The sequence below is a fragment of the Cololabis saira genome, chromosome 16 (genome assembly GCF_033807715.1).
Source record: "Cololabis saira isolate AMF1-May2022 chromosome 16, fColSai1.1, whole genome shotgun sequence".
Taxonomy (NCBI): Eukaryota; Metazoa; Chordata; class Actinopteri; order Beloniformes; family Belonidae; genus Cololabis; species Cololabis saira.
In genome coordinates this window covers 18690791-18711903 of record NC_084602.1, presented here as the reverse complement: position 1 = coordinate 18711903, position 21113 = coordinate 18690791, and the positions used below count along the sequence as shown (strand labels likewise).

At 39.9% G+C, this 21113-nt stretch overlaps 1 protein-coding gene across 2 annotated transcripts in view; it reads right to left on the bottom strand.

Annotated features, from left to right (window-relative positions):
• Positions 1 to 21113, bottom strand: part of pacrg (PARK2 co-regulated) — a 188573-nt gene that overhangs the window by 59988 nt on the left and 107472 nt on the right. The window contains exon 5 of one of the 2 annotated variants that reach the window (XM_061743422.1): positions 19278 to 19292. The exons of the other annotated variant lie outside the window; for it this stretch is intronic. Within the exon in view, the coding sequence (XP_061599406.1) occupies positions 19288 to 19292 (5 nt within the window). The 3' untranslated portion in view covers positions 19278 to 19287. Of the gene's footprint in view, positions 1 to 19277; positions 19293 to 21113 lie in introns of those variants that run through there. 2 annotated transcript variants of the gene reach the window in all.

The following is a 21113-nucleotide window of genomic DNA, read 5'->3' as shown; positions in this document are numbered from 1 at the left end:
TGTGTCCACCTGTTCCCTCTTCCCCCATTGGTTCATATATGGCGCTTTTAAACTAGTACCTACTCAGCGTGCCATTCCTTGTCTCGCCTCCACTCGCCTTGCCCTGGTTTATTTTTAGACACCCAGATCAGAAGTAGGCGGGATTGGAGCGAAGCTGCTGTGACGTATTTTATTGTATGATCTAAACGGAGAAGACAACAACACTAAAGATGTAGAACCTGGAGGAGATTATATATATTTGCTGCTGGGTCTGTGACTTGTGTTCGATATCAAGTTAAAAAATGAGAGTGAAAGAAGCTTCAAGCTGCAACGCTTTTTTTTTGTTTGTTTGTCTCGGCGCTGCTGAAAAGTGAGCTGGGAGCCGCGAGCAGCTAGAAGTGACAGAGCTCCTGGTGGATCTTGTTGTTCCTTATCGCCCCGTCTAGATCCCTTTTTAATTCTCTCCTCAGCCACCAGGTTTATGAACATCTGCACATCAGAGTTGGATCACCAAAAAGACTTTTACGCTGCCATTGCTGGTTGAATAAAATGAACAAGAAGCCGCAAGTCGCTCTTTCACTGATTTCCGCCTCCTGACTCAAACGTCTGACGGCCCCCCGACCAATCGGTGGCCTGTAGTGTGATGACGTCAGATACAGCCGACTCAGCCGCTTAGAACCTCGGCAGAATAGATACAGAAAAAGTATCAACTCGGCACGCCTCCACCCGCCTCCACCCCTAGTGGAGAAGTGCAAAACCGGGAAAAGGCGAGGCGAGTCGCGCTGAGTAGGTAGTAGTATAAAAGCGCCAATAGTCTGTGTCTCCCTTTGTCTTGTGCCAATGTGTCGTCCTTCGTCACCATACCAGCCCCTGTCCAATATCTAAGATCTAAGACCCAGGATCCAGGATCCAAGATGCATAGTTTTGCCCAGCCTCGTGCTCATAGTTTTTCCTTGTTCAAGTGATTTTTATTTGTAGCCCTTTTGTTCCAGAGTCATGTCTCAGTTAGGTTTTATAGATAAGTAGCTTTGTTTTCCTCCCTTTGGGGTGCCTTTTGTTGATTTGTTATTTTTGGGTATTGCCTCTCTTAAGGTAGCGTTTTTCTCCTTTTGGAGCGACTTTATTTCAGTACCTATTAGTTTACTCTGTGTGGAGGTGTGAATAAACAGTCACCTATAACATGTGGTCTGCATCTGAGTCCTGCCTCCCGCCTGGGCCTGATAAGATTTAGGTCGACATGAAGCAATTTGGATTACCTAAAATCAACCTGGCAGGCAATTTTTCAGTTTTAACAGAACTAACTGAAAGAGTTTAAGTGTAATTATAAATATTTGTATTCATTATGATTGTGAATGAATACATTTCAAGAGCACAACTAAAACAAGTACACCTGCAAACTAGCCCTACTATCAACATATCAACAAAAAAGTAATCTGGATTACATTATTCAGGACATTTCTAAAAATACTTCTAATAGGATTACTGCTGAGTTTTTGCATGAAACTGAATATGCATAATTCCAAAACACAAACAAACAAGCTTAAGAATTAACAAATACCAGACAGGGACTGCAATTGTTCCCTGCAACACCATTTATAAACCAGACTGGAGATATGGAGACACTGGATTGCAGGGATGAGAGAAACATCTGTGATCTGTGTAGATAAACAGTTTGTCTGCACTGCACCCTTCTACAGAAATTAGTAACACAATACTGGGAGGTTCAAACACATACTGGAGGAAATGTTTAATATGACGTATTACATGGCAGTAGCGCCGTCACAGCTACACCAGATCTAAACTGGCTCCAGCAGCAGCCAAGCACCTGGTCAAAAAGGGAAAAACGTATAATAAGATCTGAATAACCAGATGTCGACTGTTGGTAGCCTGCCATTGGTCCCTTAATTAACACAGCAGTCACCTCCGCCTCTGCTGTGCGGTTTCAAACTCCCCTTTGTTGGTGGAAAACAAGTTCTGAGCTGGAAGCTAAATAAGCCTGTAGGTTTTGATGAACATTTTGATCGTGCAATAAGGCAGTCCTGTGTGGTTCTTTTAATGAACGTTTATAAAGATCCAAAGAACATTAAGATAAAATCAATCAAGCTAATAAAAGAAAGAATATAAGCAACTTATATAAATGCATGTGCTAATCCTGGTGGATATTCTTTATTTCCTTGAAACTATTTCACTTGTAATACTGTACACTTTTTCGCCATCTCACCTGCCACTAATGTGACCAGACTGTGAAAGTGGGGAAGCCCTGAATATATTCCTCCAACGCTCCCCGGTGGAGAATATATCCTCTTCTTTCTGTCTTTTGCTATTTGTGTTGTGAGTCTGAACCTGTGCCCGCTGCTCACTAATTGTCAGTCTGGTCCTTCCATGACCGATTTCAGGGTTTAGGGCACTAGCGGAGCAGGCGGGGGGGCAGAGGGGGCGGCCGCCCCGGGCCCACTGCTGCGTGGGGGCCCACGCCGAAGAGGAAAAAAAAAGTGTGCTGAATAAAATAAGGAAAGTTGGACTGTATAACACTTGCGTTCATAAGGATAAAGTTGTTTAAAAAATAAAAATAAAAGAATAGTCCCTTCTCCCCGTGTGTGTCTCCCTGTCATGCACGGGTTTGTGCGCGCGCATGTTGTCTGTTTACTTTTAGCCAGTTGTCGCATCAGAGCCTTAAAGCAGGAAAGTCATGCTGAGTTTCAGCAGCTGAAGTTGATTAAAAACTATCTCCGGTAGAGAGTGCTGCATGGATGAGGCCAGACTATCAAACCTCACCTTGCTCTCAATCGAGAGGGACTTCGCGGTTGATGAGAACAAAGTGATTGTGACCAAAAAGACGAGTCATTAAGAAATCCTGTGCTGAGGTCGAGGTTGCCAGATCTGACAGGTTCCAGCCCAAATGCAACGTAAAACCCACCGAAATAATGCAAACCAGCCTGAATCTTAGATTCTCTGTTAAAACCATAAATTATTAAATGCATAATACATTTCATCGACACATTACTAAATAGTCCAAAAAAAGTTCAGGCTCCAAACAAAAACTACAATAAAATTGAGTAGATTAAAGCAAATACAGGTATATTATCAGTGACTTTATTGTGTAAGTTTCTACTTTTCTCTGCCATAATGGAAACTTTTTTGTTAGTAATTCCTCCTAAATATTTAGTGAAAACCAGGGGCCTGTACTACGAAGCAAGTTCAACATATCCAGGATATCTTTTCCTTATCCAGATTCACTAAGCGGGACAATTGCAATCACGCTAAGCGGTCACACGACGGCGGTTATCAACTCGGTATATCAACCCAGGTTTCTCCAATCTGGATATGAGCGCGTGCACATAAAAGGGGCGGGGTTTTCAGCGCATGACCAATCGCAAGCATGGAGAAGTCCGCTGTCAGAGCCGCTTATTTCAGTAGTGAAGAGCAAACAATAATTTTACGGAAATATGATGAGTATAGGCATATAATACAGGCAAAAAGCAACACAGTTGCAGCTGCAAAATGCAGGAAAGACAGCTGGCAAAAGATCGCTGACTGTATAAATGCGTAAATTCATAGGGATATAAACATATATTTGAATATTCTGGGAATCTTAATCTTAAACTGTAAACCATGATCAGCAATATTAAAATAATAAAAGGCTTGCAATATTTCAGTTGATTTGTAATGAATCCAGAATGTATGACATTTTTTTGTTTTTGTGTTTGCATTACAGAAAATCACAATATTCTAATTTTCTGAGACAGTCTGTATATATTGGTTCTATAACTATTGTTGTTGACCGATAACTTGTGCTGATGCTGTACCAAAGAATTGGGTTTTTTTATTTATTTTATTTAATTTTTTATTTTTTCAGGAGGGGGGTATTTAGTATTTTAAAGTGACTTCTCAGAATGTTCGAGGGACGAAATTGAAAATCCCTTTTTTGCTATCCCCTTACAAATGCATCTTCTTTTTCATTTCTTCTTGATTTATTTATTTAATTGGTATTCGTTTTGGATTGACTGTACATCGGATTTTGGGTGATGATTTGTTTTATTTATTCATTGATTGATTTATTTTTTATTTTCTCCTCCACCTCTTTTTTCTTTTTTTTCTGGATCGTTTATACAGGTACTCATCAGGGAAAGCAAAGGGGTTTTGGTGGTCCCTGAATACGCGTTCTGTTCGGAGGGATCCTCTCACGATCCGCGCACCAAGCTCCACTCATTGTCATCCATGTCATTTTCCAAGAGAGCTGATTGGTCAGTGGGCGGTGCTTTTACACCCGGCGATCTGTATCTCGAACATAACCTGCTCCGGAGCAGGTTAGCGGTTCAGCATAAGTTACCATGGCGATGTGCCCCGCTAAGAAGTGAACCACCGTCGTAGTCCTGAAAACCCAGGGTTAAACCTGAAGTTACCTCGCTAACCCCAAATCCCGCTTCGTAGTACAGGCCCCAGGAAAAGCAGCCCAAATATATATTTTTCAGCCTAATTGGGCTGAAACCTGCCCAACCTGGCAACACAGATTTAGAACATCCGCAGGAGATTCTCCTCAAAACGATGAAATAAACTCTTTAATGAATAAAATGAAGACCCTTGGATTGAGATTTAAGACAAATTAAGACATTTAAATGCCTTATTTTAGCAAAAATTGAATTTGAGACTTTTTAAGGATGAGGCAGCATGGATGAGGCGAGGCTATCAAACCTCACCTTGCTCTCAATCGAGAGGGACTTCGCCGTTGATAAGAACAAAGTGATATAAAGGTTTGCGGCGATGATTGGGAAATAGTTCGGATTTGAAAAAGTTTTAAAATGAAAGTTTTTGCATTTTGGAACGTTCAATGTGCTACCCCCCCCTGGATGTAAATATTTTTGTTGTGGTTTTCTGCCCATCGCTGGATGAAAGCATCATTGGTAAGCTGTCATAATATTAATTATTTTTGATAACATTGTCATAATGCTGAATATATGGCCTTTCCTATATTGTGTGTTGCTCTTTGACCGCTGTGTCGCTCGGTCATTGTGTTAAATACACGTCGTCGCACATTGTAGTCTGTTGTCGTGTAGGTTGAACACGTGTGTCTGAATTGTGCTACTCGGCTGTATTGAATCCGACATCACTGGATGTCATTTGATTTTTATCTCCAGGTTGATATCTATGTCTTAAAGTCTGCATTAGGCTTTTTTTTTTTTTTTTTTTAGCAATTATGTTTTAACAGGGATGTTTAGGCCACAAGGGCCCATCTAGAATGCTTGGCCCCCCCTGGGCTGGGACCCCTGCTCTGCCCCTGGTTTAGGGGTAGTCTGTTGACTCTCCCGAGTGAAAGTGCAAGAAAAAACAGGGAATGTGATCAAGCAAACATTTCCCTGAAATTCCTCCAATACCAGTGCTCAACATTCAATACTTAAAAAAAAAAATGAAGCTAGTGGAAACTGAACTGCTGGCAAACACATCTGCAGTACAGCCAAATGGCAATGCAGTTGGACACAAAGTGTTTGATGGTGTCTCAATATTACGTTGCTCATATGACTGAAGGTTTAGCTTTTGCCTCAATCAGCCCTTTTCATATGGCAAGTGTCAGGCTTCTTCCCATTTAAGAGTCTTAATATAGGCTGCTACATCAAATAGGTGACTAATCAGGCTGACGGAGAGAGGTGTCACAGTGTCAATCCTTCAGGGCTGCTGCTCGTCTCTGAGGAAGACCACTCCATCAGCTATGACCTCAAATAACCCAGCTCATACGCACAGTGCATGCACATGCAGCTGTGTCGCTACACAAACACAGACAGGTACAGATATGCAAGATAGGAATGCAAAGTAAGGCTCCTTGGACACACAGGTCCACCGACACAAAACTTTCTGTAGGAATTTAACCATGCAACAAACATCTCCCTGGGAGTCAATGTGAAGGATGACTTGGTTCAATGATGGGTCTCTGTTGATGAGAGATGATTAAAGAAGTAAAAAATGGAAACTCATCTTGATGTATTTAGGTCAATTTCACATCCACGGCCGTTGCTTGGTCAGGCCTATTTCTAGAAGAAGTGGTGTCGGTAATTAATGGGTGATAACGGACACATTTAATTGGCTGTAATCTATCCGGTGAAGCGAGGAGCCTCCATTCTTTTGAGGACAAAGGCCCACTGGGAGGGCAGAAGAGTCTAGCTTCATCTTTAATGCTGAAGGCATACAGTGTAGAGTGGACTACATATCAGCATAAGAAAAAGAAGACAGCAACTCTTTGATGCCAAACAATTAAAATGCACCATGCACTTAAGGCGCTGTAAATAAACACCCTTGACTATGAGCACGTCAGTGCCTTCGTCCGTGAACGAAGTGCAAATGAAAGAAGCCAGGATGAAAAGTGCCAGCCACTTAACATTGATAGATAAATCAGAAGCACTGCGCTCATGTACTCTTGGCTGTCTTGCTCGCTCCGAAAGCTCAGTATACAATCAAGATCTTCCATATGATAAAGAAGGGAAAATGCAGTCTGCCTAGGACCCCTCCCGGAAGAAGGGTGAACACTTATTTGCATTGAAATGAAATGTCTGAGGCATGTGTGTATGTTTGCACTTCCATGTCTGCATGTGTCTGTTGCAGTTTTAGTGCAGGGGTTTTACCTTGTGCGTGTCGCCCTGCATGGATCACCAGTGATGGGGGTGACTCCTCAATCTTGCCATGTGCTTCCTGGGCTCAGGGGGACCCGTGAATCTCGCTTTACTTACACAGCGCCTTTAGCCTTTTCTGAGGCTGCTGCAGCACTTTCTCTTCCCCATAACCATCTGTAGTACAGGCATGCATGGCAATTTCAAATTCATGTAGTAAATCAATACGAACATAGGATATCTGTTTCAGATGGTACAACCGAATCTCATTCTGTAAGAAATCATCCACTCCACACTAATGTGTATTACAGCACATATTTAATCTCCATCTGTTTTCCAGACCAGTAACCTCGCTTGCTAGAAAGCCTTTTTTCACAAAGACAAACCTCTCGTGAGGTTTGGCCAAAGCTTTTGCTTGAAACGTCGGTATAAGCCCATTGTGCACGTAGTTTTACAGAAGGCAGCCTCAATCGTTTGAGCACAGTGTTTGCAACAACACTAGTTTGGAGAAAAATCAAACAAAATTTGATTGAGTCTGGCAGCCAATTTGACCAAAGTTAATACCCACAGCAGCAAAGGTTGCGTTATGATTTTAACTGACAGTGTCCTTAGTCCGAGAAATTTCCAGGTGAATCTTGGCAGTTCACACTGGAGCTAAATACAACAGTCTATTCCTGAGTCAATTACTTTCTTCCACAGGGTGAAAAAGACTTTGTTTTGTTGAGAGTAATCAGTTGAGACTTTACATAACCATCTGTGGTATCTTGTAACATCCTTCAGGTGAATTTTTACATAATCATGATGTATATATCTATTAAATGACAATGCCTGTATTGTTTCTGTTTTCTTCTTAACTGTAGTAGATATACTGTGGAGAACATCCATCCATTAACCTGCACTTACTATTTGGGGCGCAGAGACAGCAGCCTCGGCAGAGAGGCCCAGACCTCCCTCTCCCCGGCTACCCCCTCCAGCTCCTCTGGGAGGACACAGAGGCTTTTCCTGGCCAGCTGAGAAATATAATCTCTCCAGCGTGTCCTGGGTCCGCGTCAGGGTCTTTTCCTGGTCGGACATGCCCAAAACACCTCCACAGGGAGGCATCCTGCAGGCATCCTAACCAGATACCCGAACCTCCACAGCTGGCTCCTCTCTACGTGGAGGAGCAGCGGCTCTACTCCCAGTCTCCCGTAGATAACTAAACTTCTCACCCCATCTCATGAGGGAGAGTCCACCTACGCCATGGAGAAAAATACTTGTAAATACTTGTATTCGACACTGTGGGTTTTTGAAGATATTCCATTGTTCTTTATATTTGACGCTAATGTTTAAAATCAATCTAGAAATGATCAACTATATTTCCGCAAATAGACCCACAACCTAGAAGTGAAGAGAAATTATTACAACAACACAATTAGGATTTATTCCCAGTAAAAGTGTGGTTGACTAGGAAAATATGAATTAAATATCATAAACGTAGCACTGTAGTACTATTTTTTTTATGCATTTATCTTTAAGCATATTTGAACAAACTGAAGTGGAGAACATATATCTATATTATATGAAGCTGAAATGGATGATTGTTTTCAAAATGGATTCATCTCCTCATTATTTCTTCATAAGATATTCCTATAAAATAGAAAATAGGGCCTAATTACTCCAAAACCCAAAAATGTAAGAGCAAAGAATACAAAATCAAGTCCACATGTGAACTGCTTAAAGTAACTGGCAGAAGTTCCTACTAATTATACAGAAAATATTAGTTCTGCAATGTGTAAAGAAATTATTCAAAATCAATAGGATTATCATTAACACAGAGAATATTTTCTGAGGTATTAAGAAAATTAATCATCAAAATGTCCCCTTAAATCAGTATCAGACTGAAGGAATAACATGTATTGAATAAATTGCTTTGAACTTTTGCAATAGCTTTCAGATAAATTAAAATGTTTGAATTTCTTTATAATCATTTCCAGACTACTTCTCTTCCAAGAGAAATGTTTCAAACTTCAAATCTCCCAAAAAGAGCAGTTCATTAACACAGGTTGTCAAACTAATCAGCTGTTTTCCGGAGTCGGGCCTCACAATGTATTACTTGAGCGGGGTTCAAATATAACTGTTGGACAAGAGACAAAAACAAGAGATTTTATCCAGTGTGCTGTTCTTGGATGTGCGTGTAGGTGGAAATCCACAGGACTGTATGTGTCACACAGTTCTGAGTTCAAGGCAGAGGTTTTAATGGCGTGGTAGCGGAACCCAGACAGATATTCACATTGAACGCCCTTTTAGTTGCTATGCCATTATTCTGTCTGATTGCCGCCTTGTTAGCTGCTTTCAGTGGGAGGACTTGATTTTGCAGTGAATGACAGACTCTGAATGTTGTTAAAGCTGCTCTTACGTCACTTTCAGCACTGAGGTGGTGAGCAAGTTCACAATATAACATAGTGCGTTACATTTTTTACATGAAAAGCATAGGTTTTTAAAGTTGTTTCTTTCATACTCTGCTCTCAGTATTTGCAACAGACATCAGGGACTTTTTGTGAGTGCTAAAAAGCTCACTGCAAATCTTTTTCACATTTGCCACCTTTTGTCATCTGCTGTCAGAAGAGACCCTTTAGAGAATACAATTAAAAACTACATTGTGCATGCGTCTGAATCATTTTAGGGTCAACTCCATGTGTTCCATAGCAAAGGGTTCTGTGTTCAACAGTTTTTAAAACTTTGGGATAAAACCTAGTCCAAACTTTTTTTTTCTCAAAAATTTGTAACAATTTGTAGTCTTGCCCACAACTTTTAATTTACAACCTGTAAACAGCCATTAGTCAGATCTATTTGAATTGCTGAGACAAATTTGAGATGTGGCTCCCACTTCAGACCTTTGGATCCAGGGTAAGCTGAGCTTCCATGTGCAAGGCATTATCTATGGATCACACATCGTCTCCACTGAGTGCTTTTTATAGGTAATCAATAGGCGAGCAGGCTTATGATGGCTCTGACTCATTACAACTCTTTAATAAAAGCCCACCCTGCGGTGACTGCTGCCTTGAGTAGTATAAACACACACAGCCGTATGGGAAACCAAATGTATATTTACACACACAGAAAAAGCACAAACTCAACAAACATGAAGTGGCAGGAGCGTCTTTTGCCGGCAGGCAGCTCAAACTTAATCGCCGATAGCTGCTACAACATTACTCCCTTATATTTCAAATTATTTTAAGATGTCCTATTGCTGCATACTTCTGAGGGATCTCTGCTAAATCAATATGCACAGTAGCTATTTGAAAATAACAGTTTGAAAAAAGTGTGGGGACACTCACTTAAATTATTTAATCACTGCGCGGCAGCTGGCGGTTATCAACAGGGACACCACCATTTAATGATAAAACAACTTTCCCTGAGTCAAGATGAAGTTGAACTCCAAATTGCACGGTCTCACAAAACCTTCAGCATCAAAAGGTTTCCACTTTCATTCTTTCCTTGAAGGAACTCTTAGTTGTTCTTCTGTTGGGTTTGGAGTATAACCTTTACTTTGGGATCAAAATAACCTGAGAGAGAGCAGTTTAGAGAACATGTGTTTGCAGCAAAATGGCAATTACTGTTAGTACTTGGGGCATATAGGACCTTTACTTAAAATACATTTTTTTTTAAATAAATTTGTTTTCTAAGCTTATGGCAAGACTCAAAATGTATTTTCACCTATGTGATAGTGGATTTATGTCAAATTAGGCATGTGTTGGAAGCAGAAGTCATGATCTCTCCTTTTGGATGTATTGACAGAAATTTGTCTGATACTGGTGGCGGGTAGAATAAAAGTGGAAAGACATTTTTTAATCTTTTCAGAGGCTTAAAATAGAAATGTATTTTGATAGGTGGATTGGCCCACGTGGTCCAAAAGTAACTGGCATTTTGCTCCAAACTCAGTTCTCATTCAAAACTCCAACTGTAAACAAAAGTTTACACTCCTTACCATCTAATGATAGCTCTAAGGTTGTTTAAGCTCTGTGATGTTCCTTGAAGCTCAAATGTACTCGTGTAGCTGTTTCCCAATCACTCCAATGCAGCTGTGCCCTCTCTCAGAACATATTTAGTCAGGTGACGAAAGCCTTTTCTTACATATTTTCCACCAAGGAGATACGGGGTCACTTTGTCACACGTCACACATGTGCGGTGAGAGAAAGGGACCTTATGATGTACGGATCAGTTTTCTGTGAAACTGCCCACCAGTTTGGCTTCATACGTTAGGCGAGCACAGGACGATATAAATAGAGAGGGGGAGCAAGTGACACTCTTTCAACTGTCACATACTTGAGCTCAGATGTTTTCACTCTACCTTAAATTGCTTTATAGCATACGCTGGTATAGCCTCTCAGACAGAGAGAACTAACACACACACACACAGCAAAGGCACACACAGTTATGATTATTTTGTGACAAACTGACAGACAACAACTTTCTAAAAATGATTACAGAAACACTAATATTGAGAATCGCTAGCTGGTCTTAAATATGTATCAGGAATCTGACAACTGTGTACCTCATGGTACGAAAATGAGAATAACGTGTGGTCATGAGGCAAGCATCCTTAAGGTAGTTGTATCTGAAGAGAAGATGACCTTTTTCTGCCAGGAATAGCAGGGCTGTGGGGGAACAAAAGCTGTGATGACAAACACATGGGAGAGACTGTGACCCTGCAGAGGCTAACACACATGCTCTGAGCACAAGCTTTAAGTTTGAGCATGTGCACCTGCTGCGCAAATCCAGACGCATATGTGTTTTATGTATTTCATTTTTAGATTATCCAGCAACTATTGTAAAAATTGCTTTTTTTGTTTTCCGTCTGAAAGTTAAAGCAGAATAAACCAGGCTCATGTAGGTAAATATGAAGCAACAGTCAATTATCTTGAGAGGCAGCTGGATTCTTCCGAGGTCACAACCACAGATCCCCTTCACCAGCTTCTAAGCTATATTTGTGGCTAAGGCTAAGCTCTTTTGAACCCATCGGCTTCCAGTACCAGTTACTATTGGCAGGTTTCTGTAGTGACAACTGTCAGCAATAGTGGCATCAGTTACAGCAGAACTGGAGAAAGTATTACCTCATCAAAGATAAGGGCAGAAAAGGATCAGCAAAGACATTGCATGGTGGACAAGATGTTATAGTTCTGTAATCCATGGTGGTTGACATGTGGCCAATTCAACTCAATTAAATTCCTTTCACTTCAATTCGGTTAAGTTTAGTCAAGTTCATTTTCATTTATTGATTCATTCCAGACATGTCAAAACCATTGTATAGAGCATAACAACATTAACACTGGTAGGGATAGGTAGGTAGGTAGGTAGGTAGGTAGGTAGGTAGGTAGGTAGGTAGGTAGGTAGGTAGGTAGGTAGGTAGGTAGGTAGGTAGGTAGGTAGGTAGGTAGGTAGGTAGGTAGGTAGGTAGGTAGGTAGGTAGGTAGGTAGGTAGGTAGGTAGGTAGGTAGGTAGGTAGGTAGGTATACACAAAGATTTTGAACATATAGAACCTTGTAAATAATTCTATATCAATAAATTAATCTGTTTTATATGAATGTACACAAAGTAAAGTAATGCATAACGTAATCTAGTTGAAATTCACATCCAGGTAGACATTTACATCCAACTAGGAAAGCACCTAAGGTGGCCTGTTGCCTACATTCTTTACTCTGACCAACCGCCTTCATGTTTTCCAGTCTGTTTTTTTTGCTCACCACAGCACTGAGACTGCCCTTGTCAAGGTCTTCAATGACATCCAAATAAATACAGTGCTAGTATTAATAGACGTCAGAGCAGCATTTGACACCGGTGACCATGGTATATTACTGGAGTGATTGTGTTGGACTTTCTGGCACTATATTTGACTGTCTTGAGTTCTTACTTAAAGGAACAGAGATTACTTTGTGTCAATAGGTAACTTTACATCGGAATCAACAAAAATAACATGTGGAGTTCACCAACATTCTATCCTAGGACCCCTCCTATTTCACATACTGTTAGCTCAGATAATAATAAACAACAAGATAAGTTACCATAACTACGCAGATGGCACACAACATTACAATGTCATCAGTTGACAATGACAAATAAAAGGGTTGGGTAGATGCATTGAACACATCAATGAGTGATCATTTTATTCAGTTGAACAAAAACAAAACTGAAGTCGTTTTTTGGGACCAAAATAAGAGTGCTTATGAGTTAGCCCCCAGGTTCAGATATTATAGCAACAAACCACTGATGAGGCCCAAAATCTGGGTGTGGTCAGGGACTCAGAGCAGAACCTTCAGAGACACACTAAAACAATTACAAAGACAGCCTTATAACACCTGAGGAACATCTACAGGATCAAAGGACTAATGTCTCAGCAGGACCTTGAAAAACTCATCCATCGAATTGATTACTGCAACAGTGTCTTCACGGGTCTGCCTAAAAAGTCAATCAGACATCTACAGGTAATCCAGAATGCTGCTCTCCAAGACCTCACTAGAACTAAGAAAGTAGACCACACTACTCCATTTTGGAGATCTTTACACTGGCTCCCAGTATCGCAGAGAATAGACTTTTAAATATTTCTGTTAGTTTATAAATCACTGTATGGTTTATGAACAAAATACATCAGAGACTAGTTGTTGCCATATAAACTATCAAAGTCTTTTGGTTCAAGTCTGCTCTGCTTCCCCAGAATCAGAATAAAACATGGAGAAGCAGCATTCACCTTTTATGCTCCACAGATCTGGAGCAAACTAAAACCCTCAGTTCCTTTAAATCAAGGTTAAAAACTCATTTGTTTATGGCTGCCTTTGACTGAATTTTTTCAACCCTTCTGAATTTAGATTTAAACAATGTTGATTTTGAGTACTAAATTGTAACTGTAGCTCCAAAAAAGTCCAACTTTTCTTTATTCTGCAACTGTACTGTAACTCAGCTTTTTTTTGTTCTCTGTCATGACTTTATTATGTAAAGCACCTTGAATTGCCTCGTTGCTAAAATGTACTATACAAATAAACTTGTCATGCCTTGCCTTGTTGAAAAACCACAAAAAAATGAGCCTGTAAAACTTGTTTTCTTTTCTATTCTTTTTTTTTTATTATTTTTTTTAATTCAAACATTACTGGACAAATTGTATATATATGTCCTTAGGTATACTTTTGAAAGAAGAAGCTGTCGTGTGCATCTTTATGGTCACACTCGGAAGGGTGTATTGCTATGTCAGTTTCTGGGAATATTTTTTAGACATTGTGCAGCCTGTTACCATATGGAGCACCACTTCATTCACTCATAAATTATTATTATTATTTATTTCATAACCTTTTCATCTCATAATGGAATACGTTTTATTAGTGAGAATTTTATTTTATAATGCCACAATTACATGTATCAGTACACTTTTGTTTTGCATTGCCACTTTTATTTGTAATCTGACTAATCGGAAAGTAACTTTAGCTAGGGCTGTCAAATTAGCGTGTTAATTACGATTAATTAATTACAGTCATTTTTAGCGTGTTATGTTTTTGAATCACTTAATCTATTTTTTAATCTCTTACTTTACTTTTTCTGTTTGCGAGTTGCCTTCATTATGAAATCTGTGTTTGTGCGGTGGGCTTCTTGTGCTTGAGTTGTTAGGGGCAGAAAACAATGTTGAGTCACACTTTGAAGTGGACATTGATTGGCTGTCCCAGTGTTTGGGCGTGTCTAGCTACGCTGGTAGGCTCCCATTGTAGCTGCACAGGCATGGGAAGGAGCGGTGAGTAGCGGAGAAGAGAAGTGAAAATGGAGGAGCATGTGAACGTTGGTGGTCCAGTAAATGGGGAATTTACATTTCTAAAACACCCCGACAGCACCTTTGATAAAGGTAGAGTGATATGTGTTCTTTGTGGAAAGGAATTTGCTCACCACCGAAGCAGCTGAAGTTTAGCCGACCACATAAACACAAACCCCCCAACCACAGCTAACGTTGGCAGCGACGATGTTACCACAGCAACATCTGTTCACTCTGTTAAAAAATAAATACATTACTTTATAAGGCCACTTTTTATTGTTATATATATCAATGTTTGGATCTGCCACAATAATGTGATGAATTTAAAGTAAAACATCTCAAGTTGAGGGCTTTTCTCAGCAATTTTAGGTGAGATTTAAAAAGAGATTGATTAGATTAATTAATTACAGATCTTAATCAATTAATCTCTCCATTTTTTAAATCGCTTGACAGCACTAACTTCAGCATCATGGACCATGTTGCCAACTTAAAAGATTGTCGCTTTATTTAGTTTTCAGATCCCTCTTTGTCTGCTTGTTTTTTTGTTTCCAAAAAATAGTGGCAAATTCAGTGACTTTTTCAGGTATTATTTAAAATTTTTGGAGACCCCAATGTGAAAGCATGTATTATTGTTATACTTCACAGCCAGCAGCAGCAGCAGGTCCTGCTGTGGAGGCTTCCCAGTCGCAAAGCAGTCTAAAGGCTCATACTTGCTCGATGCAGAAGACAGATTTGCAGATGGACAGACCCTTTTGGCCGTCTCCTCCATTGTTTACGTGCATAGTTTGGTCCGTTTTCAGGGCCCTAGCAGAGGAATACCACTGTAAACCATGGGGGCAGTGTTGAGCCGTATACCGTAGCTAACATGCGACCAGCAATATGATACCATTATGGAACCAAACTTTCTGGGAGAGTTAACTTAGAAATAAATGTTGTCTTTCTGCACTGTGAATGGAGGCTAACCAAGACATTTGATGTTCCTGAATAGAATTTTATTACGCCAATACACATCCACGAAGCTGCTGGTTGATTCTGCACTGGCCCAGCACCACTAAATATTAATTATTAATTACGAATTACTAATTAATAATATGTCATTCTAATTAAATAATTATTATTTTTTAGATGTTTTAATGTCGCTCTAAAGCACTTTGAATCATGTGGTTGTTGAATTGTGCTATACAAAGAAACTTGCCGTGCCTATTATTATAAAATTGATTCAATGGCACTGGCCTGCAGTCAGGATAAATAGAGTTGGCAACAGTGATCATGGAAAGGGATTCTCAATCTTGACGAGGCTGAAGTAGGTGGGTGCCACACTACCATTCCATCAAAGTGGTTGGAAGTCTCTCTCGATAAACCTGAGATGCTTTTAGTCCCAGATATTTTACAGTATTGAAATCCGAAACATCCAGTCAAACAAGTCCGCCCAAAATTATCTACGTTCTTCCTCTTGCTTGATATTTTAAAATCGGTTTTCTGTTTTCTTACAGCGTTCCTGTTCATCATGGGGATCCACTGATCCATACATACAGCATTTATATCATGGAATATTTATCTATTTATTAAATTGTGAATGAAATGGTGCTCTATACTGTAGGTAACGTGCCTCGGAATATTTTCCACAATTTGTTTCATTTCAATATGTAAGTCAAATTAATTAATTTGGGGATTTTATTTTGTAGATCCACGCAATATAACCCATAATGATCAAATAGACTGATCATGAATCAAGTGATGTAGAGCCTGGACACAGGTCCATTCAGCTGAACTAATTTTGTGACATTTAAAAGGAACTGGCACCAGGTCTTACTTTAAAGCTTGAGAGCAAAGTAGTGTAAGTGCATATGCAGACAGCTCGTGTCCTTTTTCTTTCTTCTAGAGCTTTTAAACATTTTTCCTTTTTAATTTCACTCCACCAATCTTGTGAAATCCCAAATCACATAAAATGTAGAGTAGTGCACGTTAGAAAGTGTTTTTATTCCTGATTTTTAACGCAACAAATTAGGAATAACGCCAAGGGAACTGACTACTTATTCAATCTAGTGTACCAATGTCCCTAGTGTATCGGTTTGCTGTGATACATTTGTAAAGTTTTTGGACATACAACAAAATCACATGTTAGAGGACTAAACAACTTTCTGGAAGTAAAACGAGCCAATATATAGATATAGACTTTATAACTGACTCTACCTAACCCTGGTTAATTTGAAAATGGGCAAATGACCATAACAAAGGAAGACAGGTGAAACAAGTCCAAAATAACTGTTTTATCTCCGGTGGAGACCAAAACATTTATTTCTGTACCAAACTGTTGATTTGTTTATTTCTTTCCTAACTTTAGGCCGTTTAACATGGGGCTCAATGGAGACTGGTATGCTTTTTTTCAGTTTCTGCACTGATGTCAGACTACTAAGCCAGATGTAGCCACTTGACAAATAACTTTCTTATCTAAGCCCTAACATTCAGATCACTGAAAACAAAGATAAAATCGTTGACAGAAAATGGTGTAATACTGTATAACCCAGTCCCATCTCTGTTAAGGGATGTGAAGAGGAGTATGTAAGTGCTATCCACACACACACATCCATACACTCACCATCAAACTGAGTGATGGGCATATCAACTGCCAGCAGTTCTGACACAGACAAAACACTCACAGTGAGTGTCTCATATTTCAACCATAGTACTTGCTATTTTTTCCCCATATTTAAGATCCAAAAAAAAACCAGCCTGGAATGAAAGCATTATGATCCATTCAGTGGCCATCTAGGAAAGAGATTACTAGACGGTGGCGAGCCCTCGCTGCAGCTGCTACCCAGCACGACGCTGAGATTTGGTTTTTTTCCTGACAAGACCACTCACTGAGGGCAGAAACCTAAATGTTTCAGGCACTCATGTCCTCATCTTATCTCCCCACCGTCTCGGTGTGTAAGGAGAGAGTTGAGAAGAACAGCAGAATATGTGAGGAAAAAGAACAGAGTTTAGACAATGACTTTCAACCAAGGGTTGTGGAGGCAGGGATTTTCCTCACCATCTAAACTTTCTGAATATTTGATAAAAAAAAAGGGGGGGGGGGGGGGCTGTGGTGACAGGGGGAGAAGCATGGGTGCTTTTCCTCTGGGAGCCTGCAAAGTGTCCCAGGCATGCAGAGGGTTGAGAGGGTCATGGTGTTACATGAGTTGCCACAATCCTCAAGGTGAATTATTCATCTGACTGAGTTCAACACTAGAACAGCATTATGGGCTTCGTACAGTTGGAAACAAAGAGGCCAAGGCTTTTAGCGCTCACTCCATGCTGAACAAAAACCAAAAACTATGCACAGTCTCGGTATTGTAGGAGATGTAAAAAAAAAAAAAAAGGTGGAATTAGAAAGTGTATATGAAACAAGCAAGGGAAGTGAAAGTAGACACACAGGACAGAAGATAATGTGAAAAAAACAAACTTTTGTGCTGTAACGAAGGTGAGGAGTGTAATGATGGGCCCCATGAGCAGAATATAACACGACAAGTCCCCCTTGTACAATTTGATGTGGGTTAGTGGGTTATTCTGCATTTGTTTTATGCAATATAAGCATTTTTATTTTGTTAAAAATAGGAACACACAAAATACAATTGAATGAAAAACCGGCCTATTTTATAATAGAACTGAAATTGCACTAAAGTAAACTGAATTAAACTTCTTAGTGGGAAAATATGTTTCACAAATCAAGATTTGCTGTGCAATAAAAATACAGGTATAGTATGAAATTATATTACACAGTTTCACTATTAAAATGAACTTTGTTTAAACTGTTTTGCAATGTTAGAGACAAACTAAACAACTGACCATAAAACAGGACCCCAAGTAGATCATAGCAGGCATACTTTACATTCCACATGCTGGTGTGAACCGAACACTGATGTTTAAATCCCCTCTATTAACTCTGAAGGGCACGGAGGATGTGTGTTCATGTGTGCATGCCTGTGCAACAGAACCGATCCAGAAAGTAAATAGGGCAGCATTGTGGGAATTTTCTGTGTTTGTGCAGTGGCGGCTGCGTGTCCTGCTACCCAAACACATATGCTCGCAGGCAGAGGCCCTGATAATAGTCTTCTGTGTCTGCACATCTTTTGTGATGGCAATATTATTTACAGAGGAAGATGCAATGAATTCATTATGGTAACAATTTACAATATACATTCAACTTTATAACACTTAACTCTAAAAAAAGAAACCTGTTTAAATATTGATGACCTTCTTTAGTGTATTATAACAAACCAGCAATGTTTCCGCACTGGAAAGACTAAATGCTTTAAGCACATCCTGTGCAAATAAAAGTCGTAAATCAGGCCGATTTTTATGGAAGCATATTTAAAGCTGCAACTTTTGCAACAATATTGGTGAGAAATTAGTGTCACCAAGGTGTTTTTCTTGATGTATGGATGATAGATTTGTTATATTTTTCTTCAACACTGTATGCATCAAACAGATCATTGTAATTAAGGACTGCAAGTCACGCTTGAAAAGTATATTTCCTTGAAAAAGAAGTTTTGCAATTTAGAGAGGTGGAAAACTTTCTAAAAACAAAATTAAGTGCAAGAAGTCCAATAGAAGCAGGTTCGGTGAGCACACAGTTATACTATAGGTGGACAGTAACCACTTAGTCTGTCTTTATTGTTTCAAGGTTCATTTCCCCATATCTTTGAATTGTACATTCTCACCACACCCTCTACTCTTCCTGATCTGGCGATAGATTTGGCGTGCATGGCTGGACACCTGCTTAAATATACATCTTTGAATATTTTCCAAAATCTAGGTTGAAGTTCACTTTACGTTTTGATGGATTTGGGTTAAAGCACAGATTTGATGGAAACCAAGCCTTAATGGAACACGACTCACTAAGATGCCTTTCAGAGGCCGAGGAAGGGTCTCCCGGAGTAGAGGCGAAAACATCCACACGTCTTATTCTGTGCAAGTAAGAGATAGAAGAGAATAAATACTTGAATGTAAACATTAACATAATGTGACCGAGTTAAAATAAAGATATGTCAAGCTCCTAGTCAACCTATGACATTACTGAGTTAGCGGCTCAAAGAGGGGCGGAGGACATCCATGACATCCAGGACATAGTATTAAGATTTCACACTGTCTTACGTATAGGAAGTGCAAATTGCCTTAAATAAACTAGCCCTGTAGCTGTCAGATGCTTCATTAATGAGAAAATTACATGAAGAAAATCTTGTAGCTTTACTAATATAACATACAGTGTGTAAAATAATAGGTCACAGATGCAGGGTAATAGGTTATCCAGCTTATGAGGCTCAATAAAACCAGCTGAGAGGTAAGGTCACATTAAATTCTGCGATATTTTTCCTCCTCTTTTTATTTGATTGTAAAACACAATTAACAGAGCAAGACACCTACATGCTGAAGATAATTCTGGTTCATTTCCATTCCTCTTATCTGTCTAAAACCTAAATGGTGTATGCTGAGAAGAAATTCAAAGATCTAATCCCATGTAAAATGGCACTAATGTGAGAATGTAATATGGAAGCAAAACTCTCATCTGCTCTTCCATACCTACAGGCTTTATTGTCTGCTTCAGTTTTACTCCCAATATTAAAACATAGATGAATAAAGATCATTATTATTGACTGTAATACACTAGGGCCCAGTCCCAATACTCCCCCTACCCCTACTTTTCAGCCCTAACCCTAAATATTGCGCGTTCCCGTGAGGGTAGTGGTGTCCCAATTCCTCTTTTCACCTAGTGGTAGTGGCTTAAACGAGGGCTAGGGGGCATCAATCTAGCCCTACAGAGCAAGGGTTTTCAGATGCACACTAGCTGACCTAGGGCCAGAAAAATTTCCCAGAATGCTTTTTGTCGTCATTTGCGGACTGAATTAAAAAAAAAACATGGCGGACATTTCTTATTTTTTAGTGAATAAAATCAATATTTTGAGTTAGTTTCTGCATAAAAATGCGTTTTGATTCCATTTCTAGCGAGAAATATATATTTTAGTTTCATAATATTCACCCAGTGAATGTACATAATCACTCGTTTGCCCGTTGTTGCGAAGTCTTTTTCAAACCTCGCCAGAATAAAGGCTAATTTATGGTTCCACGTTACACCAACGCAGAGGCTACAGCGTAGGTTACGCGGCGACGCGCGCCGTACCCTACGCCGTACCCTACGCCGTACCCTACGCCGTACCCTACGCCGTAGGCTCTGTGTCGATTCAACGCGGAACCATAAATCAGCTCCGGAGCCGGCAGGCAGTTGTCATCCCGAATTTTTCTTAACAGGCGTAGCTACAACTGTTAGATTTCATCTATTAAACCAACATTTATTTTCCTAAAATGATTTATTTCAACCAGCGGTAATTCTCCACAGAGCTGCAGGTTTCTCCCCGGGACGACAGCGCAGGTTGACCTGGCGATCACGTCTGTACTCCGGCTGCTGCTGTGCCCCGGACCGGCAGCTCTTATCATCGCCGAAAACATCAGATCAAATTTCTTAACAGGCGTTATTTGGATAAACTGAGCCCAGGTTGGGGATCTTAACGGTTACTTTTACGCCTGAAAAAATATTAAAACTTAATAAAGTGGCATATTAACAGCGCTACAGCTGAAATTAAAACAGCTTTTGGCTCTCGGCTTCCTGATATGGTGTGACGTATGTGCAAACGTAACTACGCAGTCGCTTACGTACCCGAACGTAAGCCATGCAGTAACGTAGCAAGCAAAATTTAGGGGTAGTGCTGAAAAGTAGGAGTAGTGGGTGTATT